General features: G+C 43.8%; 1 protein-coding gene across 8 annotated transcripts; it reads right to left on the minus strand.

Moving 5' to 3' along the window:
- Positions 1–2,766: 2,766 nt before the first annotated feature.
- On the minus strand, positions 2,767–25,901 carry RNF6 (ring finger protein 6). Of its 8 annotated transcripts, none has more exons than XR_005102575.1 (7): positions 23,439–25,543; positions 22,251–22,460; positions 21,588–21,695; positions 20,256–20,374; positions 16,706–16,851; positions 4,449–4,555; positions 2,767–2,899 (listed from the first exon to the last, which is right to left on the minus strand). XR_005102575.1 is itself a non-coding variant. In XM_037376961.1 (6 exons), exons 1-5 carry the CDS (start codon positions 23,488–23,490, stop codon positions 16,738–16,740), a joined length of 603 nt encoding a protein of 200 aa, XP_037232858.1. In that variant the 5' UTR covers positions 23,491–25,543; the 3' UTR covers positions 7,073–10,136; positions 16,706–16,737. The 8 variants fall into 8 exon arrangements, 5 of the variants coding, with proteins under 5 accessions (XP_037232858.1, XP_037232857.1, XP_037232859.1 ...); XR_005102574.1 differs by having other exon boundaries at positions 4,383–4,555; XM_037376961.1 differs by lacking the exons at positions 2,767–2,899; positions 4,449–4,555 and adding an exon at positions 7,073–10,136.
- Positions 25,902–26,621: the final 720 nt, after the last annotated feature.

Raw genomic sequence — 26,621 nt, forward strand, 5'->3', positions numbered from 1 at the left:
GGCCGGGGCCAAGGGCAACCCCGCCGCGAGCGGGGGCTGCTGCTCCTGCCCCGCCCGGCACGGGAGGGGGGAGGCCCGGCCCCGCCGCAGTCCCCGCCGCCCCCCGGGGACACGGGCCTGAGGGGCCGCTGCGGCCCAGCCGCCCCGGGCGCCTCCCGGGCTCCGCCGCTGAGGCCCGCGGGGCCCAGGCGGGTGCGGAGCCGGGCCCTGAGCGTCTCCTCAGCGCCGCTTGCGGGTGCCACGGCTTCGGGGAGCCCGGCCCCGCGTTGCGGGCCCGTTCTGTGGGGTACAGACCTGCAGACGCGGTGTGGTTCCCTGCTGCCTCACCCCATCTGTGCTCAGCAAAGTGCTGCTGCTCCCATGGCACAGCCCCTCACACCCCCATCCACCCGGCACCCGTCGCTACACAAGGTACCATAGAGTCTGGGCCTGGGGGGTTGGTTGGGTTGGGTTGGGTTGGGTGGGGTTGGGTTGGCTTTTTAGGTGTCTGTCTGGAACCAGTATTTTAGGCACATAAAGCATCCCAATATAGCCCCTGCTGGGATCAGGATCCCTAACCATCCCTCTTTGTTCCAGTTAGAAGGATATCTTTCATCGCTGTGGCGTGCTGCCAGCCTCTTTGCAAAAGATATCGTTCCTTCTTAACTTAAAATATCTGGTAAATCAAGGATAAAAAAAAAATAGAGGGAAGATTGATCAATACACCACTTAAATCTTAGAGCACATCACCTTCCTATGCAAAACATTCGCAGCCGTGAGAAATCGCCTACGAAGGACAGGCAAAGAAAGACTGAGATAAAAGGGTAAAAAATTAACTAAAAAGAAGCCACTCAACCTTTACAGATGCTGGTCTCAATCAGGCATAGCTAGCAGTAGTTGCTGCATCTTAAGGAATTGCCTTCTCTGCTAGGTGAGCTTTGAGGTAGGATGGTTTAAAAGAGGCAGAAGCTCCCATGGGATGAGGATATATTGAGTTTTGGGAAGACTTACCACATAAGAAATCATCTCCAGTACTCTCAAGGTCTGTGTTATTTCAAAGATCATAAATAATGCTAAACTGCTGAATCTTGCTGTACGTTGGTGTCCTCACATATAATACTGAAACTGATACCTTCCAGCTACAACTTCACAAAAAGTTGCAAATAGAAATGTTGTTGACAGATCACTTTGTTGACATCATTTTGTAAATGCAAAGTAGTACAGAACTGTAGCATGTTACACTGGCTTCACCAAGTGCATCATAGTCTACCTAGAGACGTTCACTTTGGGACAGGACTGCTGAAGACGCGTATTTCTTGAGCTGTGAGAAGCTTTTACTCTTGTGGGCTTAATCACTCTGGGAGAAGGCTGACCCAGCTCTGGGAGAAGGTTGACCCACGAGTTTTTGTGAGTGAAACCATCTAGTAAAGGTGATGCTGAATGCTCGTGTTCCTCCATGCCTTTCCCATTTTAAGCCCATGACATGGAGCTGGTTACTTTAATGAACATGATTTTCTCCATCAGCTTACTCTTTTGCCTCTCTACAAATTATTTTCTGTTGTGGTCAGTGTTTTTGCACCAGTAGGAATTGCCTGGAGATCCAAAAATCAATTCACATATGTTGTTAGCTAGTGAAGTTCACTTTGGGTTCAGGCTGTCAAATCAGTCAAGGAAAGTGCTCCAAAAAAGGACCAAAAAAAAAATGGCAGCTCCTGGTTTCATGTTTACTTTTTCTGCAGAAATTAACCCTCAGGTGAACTGTGTTTACAGTATGCTAAAGTATTGTCAACTGTAAGCCGTCAGCCCTGTCAGCCTACAAGCCCAAGTAGCGGCTAAATGCACTTGTTCCTTCTCATGTGTTGCATTTGTTTCCACCTCTGTGTCCTCAGTGTTCTCAAAGAGTGCTCCAGCTAACACGCCATCTGGCTTGCATCTACACATGGCTACTCACTCATGTAAACTTGACTACTCGAGCTCCTCAAAGATATTTAAACGCCCGACTCACACTTACCTCAACAAGCCTGAGATTTATTCCTGTGGAAGGCAGATCCCCGAGCATTAGTGACCAGGCATTTCAGGGATGTTTCATGTCATGGGAGAAAGAAAGAAACATCCTTGCCCTTGCATAAACTGCGAGCATCAGAAGACCTGCCTGCAATATCTGTCTCCAGTCACAAGTTGGTATAATCGTACACTGCAGCCTAAGGGGAAGTCAAGGGGAGAAAGTGGACTGCAGGAGTGTCTAAGGAAACCAAGTGTGCAGGATAGTCTCAGTAACTGAGAAAGAACCTGAGTCTGGCTCAGCAGGCTCAAGAGTAGTTCCACAGGAAAGAGTTTTTCCACAGGAAAGCTAAGTGGGCAGTCCAGAGGTGAACGCAAGTTGGTTATGTTTCTGAAAGCTCACGTTCATTAGTAACCAGCTGACCAGTAAGTAGCAGGTTAGCCCCGAGTTTTGAGAAAAGAAAAAGATTGCTCAGCTGTGCAGGACTCACCTTTGTCATTTTGTTATGCAGCGCCTGTCTTTGTCATAGCACTGATGTCCACTAAATTGTATATTAACGGACCGTGAGTCATGGCAGTATGATTCCCTGGGGTCTGTCATAATGGCTCCATGGTTTGAATGATGTACTGAAAAACAGGAGCTGGTATTTTTCAAATCACAATGCGCTCACTTTTCTAGTATTTATAGCAATGTACTTTCAAAGAGCTCAGTATGCATAATAATTATTTCAATGTAATAAATAAAGCAAAGGCAGGAAGAATGGTCCTGTGGTTAATGTGCCAGGCTGGGAGACAGGATATCTTTATTCTATTTCTGACTGCCAGATGCCGTCTGGGACCTTGGAGAGACTGTTATGCCCAAATTTCCAAAAGATGCATCCTTTGCTCCAATTACTAATGTTATGCACAGAGTTTAGTTCTGGAAAGAAACAAAAAACAAAAAACAAAAAACACACCTTACTCAGAATTAGTATAATGGAAATAACAGTGTAATCAAATAGGTATTAGGTGAGAGCTAATTACTATAGAAAACAAAAGAAAAAAAAAAGAAATTAAAGAATGCTGCTACAAAAAAAGTATCAGAAATAATAACACAGTTCATTTTTTTGTAGACACGCTCTTCCTGTCTGTCCTGTTTTTGGTGTTGTGTTTACCCTTCCATTGCCCCTCTGGGACCTAGGGCTGACACTGCCGGCCTTCCTCAAGCAACGGCTGTCAGGGCTGAAGCTGGTCATCGGTGTCTTCCTAACAAGTTCTTTGCTGAGAAAAGCAAAGAACTATTATGGGACTATTTTTACATGGTTTTTAACACACCTTTACACTTTGCTCTTTCTTCATTTGTCTACAACTCCATGTTACACCCAATTTTACTATCTGTGATGACATTTATGTATGTTATATACTTGTTCTTTGTGTTATCTCTAAACAAGCTTTGCCCAGCTCCCAGGTCTGCACTGCTTTAGCTGACTACTGGAGAGCTCTTCATAGCTGTGAGTTCTCCAGTGCTAAGGCTGTGCCCCTTTTTGTATCATCCTATGCCTCCTCTACAGTGCCCTATGTTGCACTCTCGGGGGACTCTGCTGTTATACCAGGTCTGTATTCCTCTACGTTACATCATTGTTAGTCATAAATATCTCATTTTATGCAGTACAACTTCTCATCACTCTCCATAAAAAATCCAAACCAGCTTTCTAACAGGGAGGGGAGGAAATAACTGGGGGAAGAGAGGAGAGTATCGGTTTTAGAAAGTGGTGTAAGTTCTAGGTGGGATGGGGAGGTGTGTGGGCAAGGCAACAAGTCCATGGTGTTACCAGGACAGAGAGGATGGTGTAAGAGCCTTAAGTCAGGACAATGCAGTTGTACCATACAAGGTTAAGCAAAAGTAAAACAGACATAGCCACCTGCTCATTAGAGATACTGCTGTTACAGCTGAAGAAAGTAAAAAGAAAGCCACCGACACATCAGGAAAAGCTCAGACAAACCAAGCCTCAGTCCTGAAGCCTTGCAAAGTCAATACAAAGCCTGTGGCCTCCTACCAGCAGTGGGTTAATTGGGCCACAGGACTAGAGTAGTCACATGCAAGTTCTGCTTGTCTAATTCTGCTTGTCTTAAAAAACCCACAACAGACTGACTTGGTCTTAAATCAAATCTTTGTGCCATGGTGCTTTGCCCTTTGTTATGTGCCCATGATCGAAACCAGCATGATGCAAATCATATGCTGAGATACATGGCAGGTGTCTGTCGCTCATCATGACATTTTTAAAAAGGCCAAAAAGGCAATGCTTGCTGTTTCTAGATTGACAGAGGAGGCTACTTCCAGATCCAGAAAGTGTGCTTAGCACCACTCAACTTAAGCAAATGTATGAAATCATTTATGGATCTTCTTCGCAGAGATTCTGTACCTTTAGAGACTGACGTGGGACGTGAGCGTCGATACATAAACACGTATTAAGGCATGCATGGCCCACCTGTAACCTCTTAAAGGATCCAACAGACTCCCGTACTTTCTAATGCAGAAGGGGCTTCACTCAACAATATGCTCCTCTTACAGTTAACCATAGCCCACAGGTTTAACCTGGAGATGGAAAAAAAAAAAAAAAGATGAATTGCACATGCGATGGGCACATGGGAGAGGGGTGGCAGGGTGGAGGAAGGGTAAACCATTACCTGTCAGTGCAATGGTGGAAAAAAAGGTCAAAGATTTGGAAAAGTATCTTCATTTCTCAAGTCCCACTTAAAGCTCGTTAAAGGCTATACCGTTCTTTCTTCTTATTTCCAGTGGAAATTTTCCATTCAATGGAAAATAATCAGCACCAGGCACATTAAAGTTTTCCAGATGCCTTTTGAATAATGACACGTGTAATTAAAAATATAGTGAGTAGAATAATCACATTGAAATGTTGTATTTTTTGCTCATTTTGTAGTGGGAGGTGATCTGTGATTTGCCTGAAAAATACTGAAAAACTGAAAAATAGTGAGCCCATTCTATATTAGCACTAACAAACCCAGTGAAACTAAATAACAAAAAACAATGTAATTTTTTCTAATATACTCAAGACTAAGTGCTTATTATAATCATTGTTGGGACTTCTTCATACCTGCAAGTTAATTCGGGAAATAAACATCATACTTTACCAGAATAACTCCAAGTTTGTGTGCTTCAAACACATTCGAAATAGAGTAAGCTAATCCAGAAGGAGTAATTTTTATTCTGTGATAATGGTGTCCACAGAAGGACTTCATCAGGCTGGCAATTGATGGAAAACTGTGTGTAGAACAACCCTTACAAATGCTTTGCACAGAAAGGACATACGGTACAGTGGACCATACACTCCCTCAGCTTATACTGAGCGAAGTTAGTAATTAACTAGGAATGAAGAAAAAAATGTATTCTTAAGGAAAGAAGAATACTACTGACGAAATGAGATGTTATGTTAGTGAAGGGATGTTTAAGATCAGATTCATTTCCAGAATGTAAATAGTTCTCAAAATGCATGAGGTGTATTTTCATTATTTTCACTCACTTGCTTGTCCCATAACTAGGTTGCTAGCTGACGTGAGTCCAGTATTCTCCAGTTTTGTAATCAATGAGATTGGTGCAAAGAGAATCCAAGGCATGCACATAATATTGCCATACTGATTTGATGGCACTCATTTGGTACTGTTGTAAAAAAATGTGGAAAGGCAGAAGCTGGTCCCAATCGGATGTGTTCAGAAAGACTGAAAAGAAGCTTGAGAGAACTGACATAGTTATTAGGATGAAACCATGCTCTGCAGCAAGTGTGTAAATGTTCCAAAATATGTTTTGAACCAGCTTTTATGGCCAGGCCATAATTTCATTGGAAATAGAGTTCAGTATATAGAATATCCGTGACTTACACATTATCTAAAGTATATAGATCCCAGAAAAATTAAAATGTACAACATAGAATAAGCAATTATTCTATACAAATATACATGTCTGAAAATATACAATTTTTCAACCACTGAAATATGGTTTAATATAACAGCGAGGCGTTCTACATGTTCTAGGAAGCAGAACTTGCGGCACCCCTTGCTTGCAGTGTTTTGGCTGCCTGGGATAAAAGGCACGTTGCCTTCTGTCCTGCTAGCGAGGCAGCACGCCCGCCCCTGCGAGGGGCCTGCCACCGCCGGGAGCCATTCCCACCGGCTGGAAGCCCGCTGCTCGGGCACCGCTCTCCCAGCAGCCTACCGAGAGGCGAAACCACCATCCCCATTCCCCAGGGCAGAACAGAGAGAGGCGGCGTGGGGCCGCCGCGAAAACAAACCCCCAGCAGGGACCGCAGCTGCCCCGAGCGAGCGCCCCGTCGCCACCGCTGGCCCGCAGCGACGGGCCCCGCGGGCGGCGCCGCTGCAGCACCTCGGAGAGCTCCCACCGGCCGGCGCCGCTGCCGCCCAGGGGCGGGGGGAAGCCCGGGCGGCGGCCGGGGCGGTACCGGCGCCGGTGGCCTGCAGGGGCGGGGGGGCGGGGCGGGGAGCGCTGCCGTGCGGACGGCGGGGGCTGTGCCCGGGCGCGGCGGCGGGCGCTGGGCGGGGGGCGGCCGCTGTGTCGGGCGGGGCGGGGGTTCGGGGCGCTGCGAGCCGGGGGCCCGGGGAGCCGCGTAACGTGCTGCAAGCCCTGCTAGCGAGATCCCAGGCAATTAATTCTGCGGTTGGGCTTTGCTTAGTTTTCTTTAAAGGGTAGTTCATTAATTTTATTTCGCAGTTAGCATTCATGTAAGGTGCTGCTCATCTCACTAGCGTTCTCACGCCCAGCCAAACAAAGGGCGCTGCGTACTGTCAGAGCAGCCTCTGCCTGCCGCTCCCTCCCACGGGGAGCCAGCGGAGCGGGAAGGGAAACCTTTCCTCTCAAATCCTTATTTTCTGCCCTCCCTGTCAGGAGAAGCCGGGCTGGGAGGGAGGAGCAGCGTGTCTACCTCTTGCTACCCGCGGCTCACGGAGCAACGCACCCCCACAGCCCCCCCAGTGCCGTGCCGCCGGTCATCCTTCCCCCTGCGAGGCGGGCCCGTGCCCGGGAAGCACCGCCCACCCCACCCCACCCCACCCCACCCCACCCCGGCTCCCGGCCGCCTGGCGCCCCCTCCTGCCGCCCACGGCTCGGCTCGGCTCCGCAGCTCCGGGCCGCGCACACCCGGGCGAGCTGTCGCTGCCAGCGCGCTCCTGTCCCCAGCGGTCCCTCCCATTCCGGCTGTCCTGCCTCCGCCACTTCTACCACCGTCCGAGCGGGGAATGGATGGATGACCTGGCGGTATCTCCCGGGGCTTTGGGTGGCTCACAGCGCATCCCCCTCGGAGACATCCCCCAGCTCCCATCCTGGTTAGCGCAGTGAGGCGGGAAAGGAGCTACAATGGTTCCTGCGAAGGACCAGAGCACAGCATGGGTGGAGGGGAATGATGTGAACTGAGCGACTAAGATCAGCTGGGAGGCCAGGATCATCATCTGAGATTCATGTACAAGGGAAAAAATAACAATAAAATGGAGTCTGGACTTGGAGATGCCTTTAAAAAAAAAGCGGCTAAATTTTAGAAACCTTTTGCTGAAATAACCCCAGTCTTGGGTTTTTACTTCAATCCCACATTGAACAGAAAATTTCAAGAAAAACAAACGAAGTCAATTTAAATGGTCTAAATAACAAAAAGGTCTCAGTTGTCATGATGCTGGGGACAGCCCCCAACTGTGGTGCCTAGATGGTGCTTAAGCCCAACAGAAGGACCTGAATCCAGACATGCAATAATTCTGACTTGATCATTATGCTATGATGCTTTTTTTCCTTAGGAATACATGCTTTTTCCTACAGAATTCAATTTACAAATGTGTATATACATATCTATGTGTGTGTGTAGATACAGAGACATAACCTACAGTGCTAGGCAAGAACTAATATGATTCTTTACTCTCCCTGTATGCATAATCAAGTTAGCTGCTACACATACACACATTAACTACACACTAACTCTATGCTCATACGCAGACTGGCATTTTCTATTCTTTCAATGTTTATATGTAGACTGTTAACATTGAGTGACTGGAATAAACTGCATGCGAAGTGTGCTAAAGAATCAGTAGAAGGAATAGCACCAGCAAACCAAAGCGCTCTATTCATGCATCACTCATTCCGATAAGGGCAAGACCTTTGTATTAAAATAGCAACTGGGTATGCTCTCCTGAGCATGCGTGCTTGGAGGTAAAGGGATGAGCCATTACTAACGTAGCTCGAACCTGTGTGAACGGCAGAAATAGCTCACGGGCTGGGTAAGGCATGTCAAACATTCAGCACAGCAGAACCAACTTTGAGTAAGGAAATACATCATAGTGGAACTGGCCTAGATGGAGGCTTAATACTAAAGGTGAAACAGAAAGGTTCAAGATAAGAACTGAAGTGCTTTCTTTGGAAGCAGAAGCAATATCCCGTATCTGTTCTACTTTACTGAGGACAAGAACCCCAACTGTGGGTTATAAATGCCTGAAGTTAGACCTTTATAAAGGACTGCTTAAAATAATGGGACTAAGTGATCCCACATACCCCATTATAGCTGCTCAACGTGTACAAGAAAATCAAAGCTGTGTTTGGTTTGTTGTGTATATGTTTCATTTTTGCACTTCAGGCAATTTACATTACACTAAAGATAAATTTAGTGATGGGATAAACATTTTCCTTCTGGAATCGGTATGAATGCCAAAGAGCAAGTTGTGCTGAGCTGTTATTTGGTGAACCTGTTCCAGGTCTCGTTCAGACTAGTAAAAGTCCACTGTAAGCACAGGGAAAGAAAAGTAATGGAAGAAATTTTGCTTTGGGGTACTTCGTGCCTCCAAAATGAGGGCTGACCCCATTCCCACTGTAAATGAAAGCAGGCTGAGGGAAGGCTGCAGGATGCTGGGCAGTACTCGTTGGTTGTTGATGGTTTCTGCGTACAGGCTGAAGTAAGATTAGTTGCGCGGCATCTCAGGAGGGCAAATGATACATTTCACTTTAAAGACTCACCTCTGAGCGCTGCACTGGTACTGTGCCCATTTCTTTTGTTGAGTGTGCTGCTCTGACCAAAGCTGGGTACTCACAGCTCCATAGTTACAACCACAGTGTATGACTGCATAATGTAATGCAGGGCTTCCTGCCATTTGCCCCCCATCTCCCTTAAAATCCTGCAGACTGTACCGATCCATGGTCAGTGCATTCAAAAGAAGAGTCAGGTCTCAAAGCCTCTTCAGGAACTGGTAAATCCTACAGCTACTCAAATAACAACATCAGTGTCTCTTTTCAGGGGTGTATATTGAAATAGTCCTTAAATTTTGAGGGGATGAGGAAACTGGCAAGAATACTGCCATTTGTGAAATGATAATCCAGAAATCTCCTGGACTTTGTGCCCCGCTGTGTGGCTCTTCCAGCAGGTATCACTGTGGTTACAGTGCCCCGTGAGGAGCAGGGCCTGTGAACATGAATCTTCTTCCAGTTGTCTGAAGAAGGTCCTATTTACTTCTTTTTCCTGATCAGGCGGTGTATAGCAGACACCTACTACAACATCAACCACATTGGTCTGCCCACTAGTCATGACCCACAGGCTCACCCCAAGACAGAGCTCACGCATTCCCGCTGCTCTCACAAACAAAGGGCAGCTTCTCCCAATCACTGTCCTGGGCCGTCCTTCCTAACGAGCCTGTATCCATCCATTGCAGCACTCCAGTTGTGCCGGTTATCCCACCATGTCTCCGAGATCCTGATGAGATCACAGCCTTGTAACTGCACACTGACTTCTAATTCCTCCTGCTTGTTCCCCATGCTGTGTGCACTGGTCCACAGGCACTTGAGATGCTGATCTCCCAGAGAAGGTAAGACATCTGTTCCCACCTGTAGGCCCTTCCATATTTGCGTGCACACACCTGGAATGACCACACTTCAGCTCTCTTCTATTGATTAAGAGGTTTCTCCTGTCCACATCACCCTGCACACTCTGCTTATAAAGTTTGTCCATCACTTCCTCACTTGGTTGTGGGTTGTCATGTCGCTCCCACCAGCTGGCCTGGTGGTCAGGTTGGTTTCCTCACCAGGTTGATCAGGCTCTGATCAGTCACTTGGTAGCCACTACATGACTGCACAGGCTTACTTCAGCAGGAGCTTGGGCATGGTGAAACAATATCTGCTTTTAAAAACAGAGCAGTTATTTCCCATCAAGGCAAAAGCATGAAGTGGCAGGACATAACCTGCTATAATTTACCATGTCCTTTCATACTTCCACATTTGCATACCTCGCTAATTGTCATGCCAATAACTCCATAAAACTGTTCTCACACATGCCTCCGGTTCCTTTCTTTCTGTACTTACATGTTTATTTTTCATACTAATTAACAGTCTGCCTTATATTAACAGAACTAGGCTGTGCAGCTCTGCTTGGCTGTAAAAATTCTGCCACGTTTATGCCAGACCCAAGCCAAACCTTATTGTCATATTTACATTAACATAATCTAATGACGCCTATGGCTTCGCAAGATGCCTGATGCCAAAACCAGCCTGATAAACTATCATATTTCATGTTCCATTTTCCATTTAACTGTTGTTTTTAGATGAAAAGGCTGCATTTATAATTCAGTTGTATATCAGACAACAAACCACTTAAGTAAGTAATTGCCTCCTTGTATTTCTAAAGATCTAAAAACACAAACACAATGATCACTTGACACCAAGTTAAGCCAAGTGAGGTTGTGCAACCTATCATGGCGATGCTGCTGCACAAGTCATAACTTCTTGCATTATTCTGTATAATTAAGAATAGAGGGTCTGACAAATCTCTCAGGTCACAGCACTGCAAATATACATGGTACATGCTGCTTTTCAGAGTTCCCTGCTATTGCTTCTCTGGTTTGTGGAGCAATATAAAGCAAACATCACTGTTATGGTACAAATGCCACAGAACTTCTGAAACACAAAACCAGTATGATGCCCTTGTAGTAGTTATGGAGCTGTTCTGGGACACACTGTGTTCAATAAACCCTGAAAGTGAGACTGAAAATGAAGGGAAGTGATGCCCCTATTATCCAAAAATCTCTCCCCCTTTCTAGACATGTACATGATTCACATGAACTTTCCAATAGTACCACAGAAAAGTACTTGGAGGAAATAGTGTGTTCCTAAGACAAAAGGATGCAAAAATGCTTGGAAATTGTTCTAGGTATATGAAAAGATTTTATGAATATGGAAAGGAAGGAAAAGGTAATTGCAAAGAGTCTGAGAAACCAGGTGAAATTAAAACACTTCTGCCTACTTTGCAGTTATTTGGTAAAACAGGAATCCATTTCCACATCATATATTATTAAAAAGACTATTAGAGAGGCATACAGGGCCATATAATCAGCTAGAAAGTCGCTGATAGCATCACACGTGCAAGAAATGGAAAATCCTATTAACTCAGCCTGGTAGTTATATCTTTTCAAGGCCTCTGTCCAGTCCAGCTCTCTTGAGTTGTTTTCCACATTAAGGCTTTCTACAGAGGCTCTGGGTTAGTGCTGCCAGTTGACCTGAATTTCATATTTCAATTGAAATATACTGTTATTTTTAAAACTTATGCTCACATTTTTCTACTAATTTCCATAGAAATAAATTAATTTTCTGAATGTCACCAATAGAAGTCATTGAACATGGCATGCACTTCTTCTGGAGACCAGGCTAGCTTGATGCCAGTGCCAACAGCTGTGCACCCTGGAGCAGGAGATGACCATTAGAAATGTCTATTGGAGATCAACCAAAGATGGCTTAGAGGCCATTTTCTCTAGTCTGAGGATATAATGCTGCTCGTCTTTAATATTTCTTTACTTTAACTTCCTTTCATGCCATACAATTACGCTTATGTAAGCTACATCCTATTAAATACCTAACAGAAGACAGTCAGATGGAGAAATAGATGCTTATTTAAAAAAAAAGCATCCTGGTTTTGGCTGGGATAGAAGTTAATTTTCTTTTCAATAGCTGGTACAATGCTGTGTTTTGGATTTATTACCAGAATAATGTTGATAACACTCTGATGTTTTTAATTGTTGCTAAGTAATGTTTACAATGACTCAAGGACTTCTCAGTTGCTGAGGTTCTGCCAGCGAGAAAGCTGAAGTGGCACAAGAAATTGGGAGGGAGCACAGCCAGCGCAGCTGACCCAAACTAGCCAGAGGGATATTCCATACCACGGGATATCGTGCTGAGTATATATACTGGGGGGAGTTGGCCAGAGCTGGCCGATTGCTCCTCAGAAACTGGCTGGGCATTGGTTAGCAGGTGGTGAGGAACTATATTGTGCATCACTTGTGGGTTTTTTCTTTTGTATTTTATTCCTCTCTCCCTCCATCTCCTTTTCATTGTACTTTTTGTTATTTTTTAATTAATTTATTTAAATTATTAATTTGTTCTTATCTCAGTCCACAAGTTTTACCTTTTTTCCTCCAAATTCTCCTCTCCATCCCACTGGCAGGAGGGAGGGAGTGAGCAGCTGCATAATGCCTAGTTGCTGTCTGAGGTTTAACTATGACAGTAAGATAGTTGAGAAGTAAAATTTGTAAGTACAAAGCAGATCCTTCTCTCATAAAAGTATAGAGAAAATGACCACGAACAATAAGCATCACAAAGTAACTCATGATTTAAAGACAAGAATTTAGAAGCATACAGTAAAAAGGACTCCAAGGCACGTAATAGAAGACAAGGTAAGATTCTCTAGCAGCTCTGTAATTGAACCTGACCCACCTGGTGCTCTGAGAGAGGCTGTATTTTCAGGGAGAAGCCGTATCAGCACTCAAAAGCCAACCTCAGGTGCCATAGGCAACCCTCATTCTCACACTACCCAGCCTCATCACACTCAACTTCACAACTGCAGTAACATTTTGCTTCCACACAGGTGTGCGAGTGCTCAGCTGCCTTCTCCCATACGCAATGCACCACTGCCATGAGTGCTGGTGTGGCTCTGTTTTAAGAGGTTCATCACCCTGACCTAAGAGCACCCTATTACCTTGACTGTAATTAACGGTAAGACTTCAAGTTTTTATATCCAGTAAATGTCATTAACTCTGTAAAAAGAGTCTTTTGTAAGATCTTCCCTGTATTTTCACAGTAAGATGAATCAACAGACTGCAAAAGAACTCTGGCCACCCAGAGTTTCATAGAATTGGATGCAGCTTCCCTTTGACTGTGATGATAGACACAAAAGCTCCACACTTGCTCCGTGTAAGACTGCAACCTGACGCATAAACATTCTCAGTCCATGCTGAAAGGGGATTGTTGTCACTTTGGCTAGACAGACAGCTCTCCGTGCTGCCAACAAGAATCTTCCACCTTCTACACCGCTGGGGGCTGGCACCCCCACACTGCCACAGCTCCCACTGCTCCTGCTGGCAAGCGCTGCTTCATTTTGAACTGGTAGCACTCAAGCTGTCTGCTTAGCAAATTGAACAGCTACTCTCACACACAGAGCTGTACCTCCCTTCCCCTGCTCTAATCACACTGACACTGGTACAGCGAGGACCTTGCACCATGGGTGAGTGGCACAGACGTCACCGCTTCAGCAGTGGGAACTATAAGGACCTGCTGGGGCCTGGCTACACCTCCACGCTGCTGCCGTGATCTTGCTGCTGCATAACCTGCACTTGCTGGAGGAAAGCCACCATAAAAATATCCACCTATATCATGTTTATGCCCCTGTGCAAACATGGAGCAGCAGAGACTTGAGCTGAACAGACTATGAATCCCAAAAGCTTCTTGTGGCTTCAGGTTCTGGCTCCTCCAGATCAAAGGAGACAGTGAAAAATAATACTCCAATTGCTCCATCTGGCCATTACACAGTTCTACAGTAGTTTAAGCGTTACTCTGAAAAGGGAGGAAAATGTGCTTAATGGGAGCTGCTAGAATAAGCTGAGAATTTCACTGGGAGAAAACTTCTAACTGGGAGCTGAAAGTCAACTAAATTAGATTAAAATGTCCACAAGAAAATGCAGATTATGCTGAAATTTCAAGAGGAGGAAAGAACACAGTGGATTATTGGATCATTTGCATCTTAGTCAGAAAGAAATGTGAAGATTTACAAGGTGGGGAAGAAGAAAGAACAGAACAAACCTGTCACATTCCAGAATTTCAATGCTAGGCTTTGGTATTTCTTTTTGTGGAAAAGGACTAAATAAAACTCAGCTACACATACTGAAAGCTCCAAACTCCAATAACACGTTTAAACCCGAAACTTTTAAAATCACATTTTGGATAGTACAGGAAATGTTGATCTTCATTCTAATAAACAAGTGGGATTCAAACACTTCTGTATTCAATCAATTTTCTGGACATCTGTAACTTTAATACATTTGTTTACAAAAGCTCTTTAAAAACAAACCTATCCTGTGCCACTTTACTTACTCAAAACTTGGCTGATACCGCAAAAATGAAGCTAATAGCTGAGTGATGTCAATGTTACTCATACACACTTTAATGTCTGACCTCAGGTTATTCCAGCAATAGCACACTGCAACAAAAGCTGCATCTTGGAATCAGAGAATCATCTAGGTTGGAAAAGACATTTAAGACCATCAAGTCCAACCATTAAGCCAGCACTGCCAGGTCCACCACTAAACCATGTCCCCAAGCAGCACAACTACACATCTTTTAAACATCTCCAGAGATGGCAATTCCACAGTCTCCCTGGGCAGCCTTTCCAGCACTTCACCACCCTTTCTGTGAAGGAATTTTTCCTAAAATCCAATCTAAACCTCCCCTGGTGCAACTTGAGGCCATTTCCTCTCATTTTATTGTTTGTCACTTGGGAGAAGAGACCAACATCTTTGTCTTGACAACAAGCATGATGCACAAATACACTTTGATGCCCTTCTAATTTTATAAATAAAGTCGAGTAGACAAAGTGTCTTATCATTGTGCTAATTTACGTATCAGAGATTTTCTTTTAATATGTAGTAAACATTATAAAGCTGTCCTGTGAAGGAGGATACAGGCAAAGGCTATTGCACCTTTACACAAAATACATGAAAAATAAATAAGCAAGTATTACTCCTCTCCTCAGTCCTTTTACAAGCAAAAGAAAGGCTAAAATAAGTTATTAGCTCACCTAATCAAATGGAATTCAGGGATAACTAAAGGAATTTAGTAATTAACACAAGCTTCATCCTCTCAGTGCTTTACTTAGATTTCAGGTTTTTACAGATATCAGCTTAAGGACAATTACCATATTTATTTTCTGGAATTCTTCATATATTTACCTTTAGTTCCCTTTGACTAAAAACTAACCAAAACAATAAAACAACCCTCACAAATTTACTGATGAAATAGCTAGAAATAAATGGTTAAACTTTTGATTTTGAAGACATTACGACTGAAATATCTGTGCTATGTAACATACTCATAAACAGAGAAAAATAAGTAACAAGTGATAAAATCTGCAAATGGTACAGAATTATCAGGGATTTAAAAGCTAAGACAAATCACAGGAAACATGGTGCCCAGGAAAGGGCAAAGAAAATTTGACTCGCACAATGTACAAAATAATCCAAAAGAAAAAAAGGGTACAATAGTACACCAAAAAAAAAGCAGGCAATAATCCATTTTGAATTAGCAATTAACATTCAGGACTGTGATTGTGAAATATTTTTTTATAACTTGCTAAGATATCGGCTCAGAGTTGAGCAGCAATCAAAAGTAAATCCAGAATATTAGGAATTATTTGGAAGATCTCAGTGGGAGGAGAAAAGTTCTATTACCATATAATGCCTAGTGCATCCACACCTTGGATACTGCATGAGCACCAGTCCTCCCATTTCAAAAGTGCAACGAGAACAGTTACATAAGAGTAGCTTCTATACAAAAGACATTGAAGAGGACTCCTCAGTTATTTGAAGAAAAAAAAAAAAAAAAGAAAATTAGCTAAGTCAATATCAAAGTGAATGGAAAGATGTTATTTATGGTGTCACTGCTTCTTGTAGTACAAGAATTAGGGATCGCAAGATACTAAAAAGCAAGGACAGAACAAGCACTTTCAAAAAAGACAAACTGTGTAGCTGCAATGGGCAGCTGCAGAGATCAAGAACACAGATGGGTTTGAGAAGTGATAGGAAATGGATCGAGAAATAAAAAGCTCTTAAAATACAGACGTGACTGCTGGAACATGAAACCCCCAAGTCATGGACAAGGTAAAGTAGCATTTGTGTGTGTGTGTGTCTGTAGAACTGAAGGAATGTCACTGGAATGCAGGTAAAAGAAGCCAACACCAAACCGAACCACTGAGACTTCATTGGTCCTATCAACACGATTTGCTGGGAAAGCTGAGGAACAAACAACGTGCCCCCTCCAGTGGAGGGGAAATACTTGACAATTCACATGCAGCAGGACAGGAATATAGTATGGGAGACTTCATGTTTGCTATTCAATAGCTTACGATTTCTACACAAAGAAATCTCACTGTACTTTTGGATATTCCCCACAGCAGTTCAGTTACAAGTACCCTGGTCATGCAGGATCTTGTCTTGAACCACGTATGAAATTGTGCTCTCACGGTTACACAGCAAAACCCCACCTCAATGAAAGAAGGCACAGGGAATCTCCCTTTACCTCTAGTCCATTAGTGTACCAGTTGCACAAGATTCCAACCAGTTCATTAAAAAACGCAGTACAAATAATAATAATAATAATAAATAATTCCCTATAATAAGGATTTAAGTTAAAATTGACCTTGAAAGAACCTACCAGCAAGGCAACGGCGAGCCACAGGCAGGTTTCTACAGATGTGGCACTTGGGTCAGGCAGCTTTCAAATATAAAGGAAAACCATAAGGAGACAAGGAAGTGGCAGAAGGCACCCATGTATTCAGTAGATAATGTCAACATCAGGAGCTAACAGAAGTAATAGAAAAAATAGTGTAAAAAATTAGCTAGCTCAAATAATCACATTTGAAGCTCCTCACTCTTTAATCACATCAGCAGAGTTCTTAATCATATCCTTAAACTCACGTAAATCTCATAAGAGAATCCCTTAGAACTAATTTTCAGAATAAAAAGAAGCACTTTGTGAATCTTTTGACAAGTTTTTCACTTGCAAAACTGAAGTAGACATCCAATAGCTTAACACAGGATTTTAATAGTTTCTCTTCAAGGTTGTCACGAGCAGATACTTTAACTGAAGGACCTGAAAGAGAAGTGCATTTGCAAGGGTCATCTGTAGGCAGATAAAGTCAGTTGGACTCCTTACTTGACTTAAAGTATTCTTCCTACTACTCAGAATACAGAAACATTTCTGCATTGCACAATTCTGCCCTTCTCTAAGGACTGAGAGGCACAGTGCTCAGAAGATAAGCTTGGTAACATTCAGCTTGCTTACAGAAACCCCAAGAGTCCTTTGCCGTGCTTTTTTATCTACCGTAACAGCTAACACCCATTGCAGAAACACAAATACGCAGCTGGGGAAAACAAAGTGAAAACTGAGAGACCAAACATCAAGAATGATAAATCTTACATACCTACAGAACATGGCTCAACAGTAATTCACACAAAGCCTCAATTATTTACTTCACAACTTTATTTCTTTGTAAGTTATTGGTATAAAGTTTAATATCTAATTATACAGTAAACTGGGGACTTTAAGGGAAGCTTGTTTTGTCTTTTTAGTGTCTTTTGCCATTTGGTCCTCAGACTTAAGAGGACTAATATTTTATGTGTACCTTAAATTTCTGTACAAAAAACATTTCAAGCCTTTGTTTTGTTTTTCTGAGTAGGATGCACAAATCATGCATATTGTAGACAATACAATGGTCAAGGAAGTATTTCCCTCTTTAAACTAAGGCAGTTAAAAACCCATGAGCATCAACTGAGTAATTTGGAAGAGTGAAAAGGCTTCCTCAGTACTCTACTCTTTGAGCAAATATCATGTTCAGTAAGACACACCCTCTTGGAATTATCATTGATTTGATTGCTGTCTGCATTGAAAAAGACAGATTGTCAAAGACAGCATTTAATTATGTACATTTTATAATGTCACTAACCCATCCACTTTTGAATACGAACTCATCAGCATTAAGCATTGTGTAAAACCACATGCAAAAATAGCCATAAAATTTTTTAAATAGAACCAAATTGGCAAGTTTTGGAAAGGATATTTCAATGTTAAAAAAAATATAGTCTATTCAAATGAGCACTTCAAGTAACTTAAATATATTTAGCAAACATGTCCAGCAAGAAACTCTCTGTAAAAGAAATTGTTCTTAGAACAAAAAGCTAATGAATGGCTATTTAGACACTAATTTTTCAACACAGTGGTGGGTCTGTGTGAAACAATTCGTAATCTAAATAAAGTGAGTCCATTACACTGTAAAAAAACCCATACACTAAGCAGGCCTGATTAACTATTGCATTTCTGTATTTACAAAAGTGCTTCGCATAACAAAATTACCTAAAAAAATATAAACTTTACCGATATCATTTGGTTCTATGTGTACTCCTAGATCTGCACTTGAAGAAAAATAGTATTTACATTGTTATTTAGACAAGTTTCCTGTTATTTTTAAAGAAATTTAACAAAACTCCCCACACAAATGGACCCCTATGTAAGTCAATTCATTTCATCTGGCTCATCATAAATAGAGCAGAAGCAAATCCTTGAGTACTGAGCAATATAATTAATTCTAGCCATTGTCTGTGGCATTAGAGCCCAATACAGGCTGCCGACAAATTGGGCAAGTGGAGTTTTCAGAAAGCCAGCGATCAATACAATGAATATGAAACTCATGCATACAAGGTAACTGCCTTAGCTTATTCCCTGTTACATACTCATTAATGCAAACACTGCATGTTTTACTTATTTCATTTTCAGTGTGAATATCCCCATAGTTTCGGGTAGAAAGATTGTCAATCTGCTCTTTGGTTAAACCTCTTAAATGATCATCATCATCATCTTCATTCAGCAAGAAGAAGTGGGCAAGTCGAAGTATGGGCAGTGTTCCATTTTCCACTAGGTTGTTCGCATCTTGAGACTGCCTGTTATCTTGGTTTTCATTATTGCGCCCGTAGCGTTGAATATCATTGCTCTGTCCATTTGTTTCCCTGTTGCCTTCCACTGCATGCCTGTTTCTAGATGAAACTGCACTTGGATCACTGCTACGGTTTGCTGAACTTGAGTTATTCTGCTCTGACTGTACATCCGGTAAGTGATGACCACCTCTTGGCACTTCTGAGTTAGATTCAGTTTCCATTAAAGAACTCAGTTCTCCAAAGCCTGTCATAATTTGTCTAAGGATTGATCGAAGAGCTGCTGATGAAGGTTCACCAAGCCCAGTTTCTGAAATCCGACGAAGAGGTATCCGTATAGTGCTAACATAGGTTCGAATACCCGCACGCTCCGACCGCGATATTGTACGCCGAAATCCTCCACTGTCACTTTCAAAGGTAACTATGTTTTCTGCCATTCCTACTCTAGAACGAGTTCTACTGGCAATACTGTCCCGATCTCTGTTTTCTCCAGGACGAATTCTTCTCACCTGAAGATCTAATGTAATTGTTGGATGCCTTCTAACAGCAGCTACTGGCCTACTAGATTCCTCCTCTTCCAAAGTTATACCCAAGGATGGGGCTACACTGGAAAGTAGAGGAGTCTGAGTGTTACCTCTTGCTTGTTCTTCAGCAGACTGTGGAGAAGGTTGAGCTGTTTGTCTTCTATTTCTACTGCTTTGCTGTGTGTTTCTGTCCTGCCTCTGCCCATGTTCCTCAGAACGAACAGTATCACTTTGCCTTTGCAGTGGAGAGCGGCTTCGACTACTTAAAGTAGACCTCAGCCGCAGAATTTCTAGTCTTTGGTTTGCACTCATCCGAACATTAGTTCTAGCTCTACCTCTCGTGACTCCCGTAGAAGTACCTCTTTCTGGCATTCCTCTTTGTTCACTGCTAGCTGCAGAATTATTATGTGTAGCATTTGTTTGCGAAAGGCCTCTCAACTCCCTCGTTCTACTCCTAAGCCTCCATGAGACTGGATGAGAGGCTGCTTCAGGGAATTGTGCCACAGAACTTCTCAGAGACCTGGTCCTTGCAGTGCTTGAGGCCTCACTGTTGGCAGCTCTTGCAGTCCTGCTCCTCGTTCGTGGGGTTGCTGGACTGACAGCTCTTGAACGTCTTCTTTCTAAATACATTCTGCTACTACTATCTATACCCACATACTCGTCACCAGTAGTTTCAAAACTGTTATGCTCATGATTTATATTGATTTCAAGACTAAATCGAAACTCCCCGCTGTTTGGATTTGTCCGACTCACAGCTCTCCAGGTTTGGTTCCCACTCTGTCCACTGCGAGTGGCATTTCCTGTGCGACGGAACGTGTTCAGCCATTCAAGCAAGGAGTCACCATTTGAGTTTTCTCCAAGGACATCAGAATCTGAGAGAAACAAAGAATTGCAAACATTCAAACAACTGCATGCTCAGCATACTACGGTGCACTCCAAATCCTCTAGGCTTGCTGGGCCCTGACTTCAGAAATGACAGAGTAGCAGGATAGCTACATCGCTACGGTAACATAATTTTGCTGAAAATATGCTGTATGTAAAAAAGTCAGCATAACTCATCAGTTGAGCCTAGAATTCTTGTCTCACCAGCAGATACACAAAGAAACTGGTATGTTCAGATGGCCTCTTCTGAGAAAGTGTTCAGATTTGGGCAGTCCAAAGTTAAGTTGTATTTGTCCAACATGTGTCCCTCACTTAAGCTATCAATTTGAAGGTATCCTAGTGAACTAGTTTTGATAAAACAAAGAAAAGTACAATAGATTCATTTTACTTCTGAAAACATTTTAAAAAATTGTTTTCTATTAGCAGTGGGATAAATGAAGCATGGTTTTGACAGATTTGCTCCTTTTGTGCAACTAGTACTCTTCCTACTACAATATCCACAGCTCTGTACCCAAATGTCCTCCCACTACGAGCTCAAGAACAGATACAGTTGTGGTTAGTGCTGTGTATAAAGCAAGCCAAAGGTCATGATCACAGTGAAGGCTTCCCTTAAAGGGATCAGATTAAGCTTTCCCTACTCCATCATCTCCCTCTATCATGAAACATGCAAGAACTTTGGTGTCTTCATTTCTGAGTTGCCTATTCCTCTCCTAAATCTGACTAGAACTGGCCAAACTATTAAGCTAATATTGCTGGAGAACTGAAGACAGTCAGTGCACATAATACAAGCCTCACTCCATTAAAACAAACAGAAATAAAACAACAAAACTAACAGAACAGTGGAGACAATAACTGTTTCCTACTAACTCCTTCTCTGTTCCAGCTTCTCTAATATACAATAAAACCTTTTAAGAATTACAAGAATGAAAATTATTTTTGTGCCATTAAGTTAACTAGCAAAAGGAAACCAGGAAAAGAGAAGAAAGTAATCTGTGGTTGACATTCATCAGTTTTCATGAAGTATTTCAAGTTTGTTTTCATATCATTAGGAAATCTCTTACTTTTAAAACAATCCACAGAAGCACAATGAAAAAACAAGACTTGAAATGGCTGGTACCGAAATCCATCAGCATTTATCTTAAATATCTGTACAGGACAGTATTTATGCATCACATACTATATACACAAATGAAGAACGTTTACCTCCAACAGTTCTACCTTCACGTTCTCTGTTATTCAGATCACTCTGTGATGCCAGGCACTCCTTAGCCCCTTCCAAGCGCTGCTGCAACTCTTCTGCTGTTATTTCCCCTGAAATAATTTACATTTTGATAATGCTGTTAGATAAGACATTATTATTATTGGCTCAATACAGCCATGCAGAAATAACAATATTTTCTATCTTGAATTAAAATCTTCCGAAATAAGGTAAAATTAATGAAACCAAAAAAGAAAATGGCACTACTGTGAGATTTTAACAGGTACACAGATAACAGAGGAAGTAGGTACTAGGGTGGAAGAAAAGATGCAGAATGTGCGTCAAGAGCACACCAACTTCCAATAACAATTCAGAGGCCTCCAAAATTGCCATACCAACAGATATACTTTAATGTCAGATATTGTTTGGATATTTCCCATACATGATGATGTTGCATTTGAAAGAGTAACATTTTTATTTCAGCTTTAGTATCTATTTAAGTTAATTTTTACTGAAGATCATTAATTTTTAATGGAAATGGAGAGGTTTTTGCTTTCTACAAAGCCATAGAAGTCAGGCTACTTGAGCCATACAACCACATGTGGTGTCTGAAAGCAGCAGTGTTACCTCACATTACATCTTTTCTACTGAAGGTATCCACATCTTACCAGGAGTGCCAAGCAGGTTTCGGTCTCTCATTAACCTGTAATCTTCTTCATTGAGCTCGTTAATGAACTGGTAATAGGCCTCCTCCCTACTGAGGCGCTCCAGCTGTCGTTGTCTCTCATCTTCACCATGACTACGCTCTTGTGAAGAAGTCTGCTCATTGCCATTTCCTGCACGGTGCCTGGAGTGATCCATGATAATGCCAGGCTGTCCTGAACAAAATCAGTAGGTTAGACCTCACAGACATTCCAGTAAGAACTTACCTTATCTGCAGTAAAAAGTTCCCAGCATTTCCACGAAAGTTTATCAACAGCTAAAGATTACTAAGGTAAACCAAGCTCCATGTTATTTGCCAAGTCGTGTAATTTATTATGCAAGTGTTTTGCTTCTAGCTTGTTGAAAAATAGCTGTAAGTTCCCTGTGCTTACTGAAAGGACATACCAGTCGGTACAGAAACTTTAAAATAAAAAAGCAATGCTAATTTATTTTTTATTTTTTTTTAGCAAAATAACGCATTCTAGAAAGTTGAAGTATTAAACCTATTTCTGTTCTCTCAAGTAAAACACAACAGCAGCGTGGAGTATTTTAAAAGCTAAAATGCCATTGAAAACATTGTGCTGTAGTTACTGGACTGTAATTAGCCAGTATAGACTTCTGACAACCACAACTACTGCTTTAGAGAAGACTATCTTCCACTTAAAACAATTACTGATAAGCAGGTAAGACTATAAAAGTATCTCTGTCGGTACTACCCCTCACACAGCACAAAGCCTACAGATTCTTTTTTGGTGGAACTAAGTTTTTTCGACATTCTTACATCACTTGTATATTTTCCTTGCACTCTCTAATCCAAGGATTAGCTATCAGGGGGGATACCCATCTAGAGTAAACTGGTATAAAAGAGAAAGGGCTATACTTTACCCACAGTTCTCCATCACTTTCAAAATATTCAACCTGTAGGATTAGACTATCAGAAGGCATGGCTAACCTTCCATCATCAGCATTCTCAGCACACTCCTGATCGGTAATTCATCTTCACAGGAAAGGTGATGAGACAACCAACAGACAAAACTAAGTAACTGTCAGATATACATTAAATAAAGAGCAGATCTTTATCAATGCTGCCAACAGATATAAAGAATCAGAAAATGTATTTTCCAACAGCAGAAGCTGGCATACATTTAATATACCTTTCTTACGTTCTCTGTGGGATCCACTCTGATGCATCCTTGGTGTCCTCATTTTTCACCCCACATGCTACTTCTCCTCCCCATAGGTAACTGAACTTCTATTCCTAATCAATCTTTCTACTCATCTGTCTCCTGTGTCAAATACTGCATTTTGATGTATTTAACAGTTCCTTCCAAACTCTTTAACTCACTTAAAAGAAATCAAAGATGAGTCTCTCCCCTTCAAGACATTTTCTATTCCCATAATATTTGCGGGGGGTTTACATTTACTGTTGCCCTCCTGGCTCAGCCTCACAAGCTGTAGGCAACTGCTGACTTCCATTTCCCAAAAGGGTTATGTTCAAATCAGGCCATTTCTCATGTCACATTTCTAAACACAAGTTTCTCAGCCAGCTCTTTTTGTCTTGCTACCCTGGTTTCCTCAAAGCAAATGCTATTCCAACCCTCCACGCCCCCAACAACACAGTTGGCACTATTATTACCCTGATGACGCCCATCACTTGACTATTATCATGAAAATGCATACTGTACTGAACATTAAAGACCCTCTGTCCTATATGACTTACAACTTGACACAGGTAAAGCAGGGAGGGGAAAGAGGTCAGATAAAGTTAATTTAGTTTCACCTAAGGTTGCTATTTAGATGAAAGTCTTAAAACAGCTAGTGTGTTACTGTTTGCCTGACAATGACCATAGTAAGTTAACAGATTTTCCATTTTCCAATCACTACATTGCTTCACAGGAAGAAAAAAAAATAAATTAAAAATAACCCCCCCACACACAAATTCTTAAGATGAAAAGTCCATTACATGCAGCCCCCCTCAATCTAAATTTAAACTGTTGATCAAGAAAGGTTCTTTACTTTTCATTTCTCATCCATAGAAAATCTGGTAATCTTTTCTTCAGATTTTGTGGGTGGTAGAAAAAAATTACTGTTTTGTTGACAACTGTATGGTAGGACGATTAGTCACACTCCTTAAATGATTCACTCAGAAACAGTGAGAAGTGTGAAGCGTTCGGTTGTCCCATCTGTTTAACATAACTGCACAGATGACAACTACTAACCACATTTATCAAACGCCACCCAAACTATGTACTTTGGCACTTAAAATGCTTCAGAGTAGTGAGAAAGTTGGAGGGTATTAACTGCATCAAAATTAAGTACTCGAGCACATAAAATATTTCAAAGTATTGAAAAGTTTAAGGGCACTAACTGCTACGATGTAACAAGTTGAAATCCAGTTATGAGTCAGGATTACTCCCACTTTTCTTTGAAACAGGGGCCAAATGCCAACCGTTTGTCTACGTTTTCTAGAGCTCCCAACCTAAGACTAACTCCTTCAGTTCTTAATTTGTAGTTACTCTGGCCCGTTCTTGAAGATTTAAATTCATTTTTATCTAAGCAACATACACCTTACGCTTTTAGGTTTTGGCCTCTTTCCATGAATTACTACCCCCAATTCAATTAGGTACACATCTTCTGAAAGACTACCACCTGATCACAAGCAAGACGACTACGGAGTTTAGATGAGGAAGCCTCGCTGAACGACAGGGCTATTTAGCATTTCTGTCACATTGCAGCCTCCAGGCAAGATGATCTCACTTAAGTTAAAAAAAAAAAAAAATTATCAAAAACCCCCAAACCCAGAAATTCCCCCAGAGCCTAAGTAAGGAGAGGAGGGGGCAGGAAAGCCGGACAAAAGGAAAAATCAGAGGTAATTAAAAAACAGGCCGCAGGACACCCAGGAGGTGCAAGGCCAGGGCCTGGGGCCGCCCGCCTCCCCCAGGCCGGCGGCAGGGCCTGCAGATCCCAGCGCCACGCCGGCTCCCGCCCTCCGGCCACCCCAAGGGCGGCCACGGGCCGGGGCCCACAACCCGGGACCGGCAGCGGCGGGGGACCCCGGCGGGAGCGGCAACCCGCCGGCCCGGACACCCCAGACAGCGCCTGTTGCCAGACGCCTGGGGGAAGGGAGGCTGAGGGGAGTGACTGACACGGCTCCCGCCCAATTACCTGGCCAGCTGGCGGCTACCAACCAATCGCGACACAGCAGGGCAGCACACGCCCTCCCATTTCTCTCCTCCCCAGACTCCCCAGTAGGGCCCCGCCACTAACCGCCACAGGTCGGATCGACTCCCTCCAGCGCTGCCCACACCCCCGTCTCCCCCGCCCGCCGGGGAGCGGCATCACCCGCTGCGACAAACCGGCGAGGCGTCCATGCAGCCGTCTGGCCCAGGGCCGGTCTGGCGAGAGCGCGGCCGGCGAGACCCCAGAGCCCGTCCCTGCCTGCCGTCCGCGGCGCCGACCAGGGCGGGCCGGATCGGCCCCGCTCCGCGCTCCCCTTCCCTCCCGGCGGCAGGAGCGACGGCCGCCTACGCCAGAAGGAAACCGAGCCCTGGGTGTGCGAGCGGCGCTCTCCAGCCCCCGCTGCGGTCCGCCCGCACGTTCCCAGCGCGCGAGGGCGGCCCCCGCCGCAAGCCCCGCCCCCTCCCGCGCATGCGTGCCGCTGCGGCGCGGGCGGACGGGGCTGGATGGGGGTGCGGGCTGGGCGCCGCCTCTCCAGGTCCCCGGCCCGGTCCCTGGCCCTGTTCCCGGCCCTGTGGCCGTTGCCGGACCCGGTCCGCGGGCCTCAGCCCTTTCCCAGCATGCGCAGCCCTCCGGCCGCACGCTGCCCCAACAAGGAAGGCCGGTGTCGCTCGCGGCCCTGCGCCGAGACCCGCCGCCTGCGGCCCAGGTGTCCGGGGCGGCTGCGGGCGGCCGAACGCGACCGCCGTGAGGGGAGCGGGAGGCACCCGCGCTCCCCGGCTCCGTCTCCCCTCACCCGGGCGGGTCCTGCGCACCGGAGCCGGCCCCCTGGCTGGTGGGTGCCGCGGGTGCTCTCTCGCCGCGAGTTCTCACTAAATTGTTGGGATTTTGTGTGTGTCTGGTTTGCGTAACTTGCCATTCTCCGCGGCGCTGCTGCATCCCTTGAAAGGCGTTAGCGAACCCTCAAACCTCGCCCTGGTGGGTGTCAGCCTTAAAGGTCGGTAACACAGGATTTCACAGTACATCGCTTTTCAAGTGGGGTATAGTTAAAAAAACCTTAAACTCCGCTGCAGACAGACACTGCATAGATAACAGAAACGTTAACACGGGAGCTTAGTGCTTAGCACTTGGAGAAGGGACAGGTAGCTCAACAGGAATGT

The sequence above is a fragment of the Falco rusticolus genome, chromosome 2 (genome assembly GCF_015220075.1).
Source record: "Falco rusticolus isolate bFalRus1 chromosome 2, bFalRus1.pri, whole genome shotgun sequence".
NCBI lineage: Eukaryota > Metazoa > Chordata > Aves > Falconiformes > Falconidae > Falco > Falco rusticolus.

Excerpts from the sequence above, each read along its gene's own strand:
- RNF6 (XM_037376957.1), bottom strand. The coding sequence starts at position 22,443 with ATGGATCACTCCAGGCACCGTGCAGGAAATGGCAATGAGCAGACTTCT. Across the intron at positions 21,696-22,250 it reads AAACCTGCTTGGCACTCCTG|GGGAAATAACAGCAGAAGAG; the intron begins GTAAGATGTGGA and ends AAATTATTTCAG. Across the intron at positions 20,375-21,587 it reads TGAAGGTAGAACTGTTGGAG|ATTCTGATGTCCTTGGAGAA; the intron begins GTAAACGTTCTT and ends TGTTTCTCTCAG.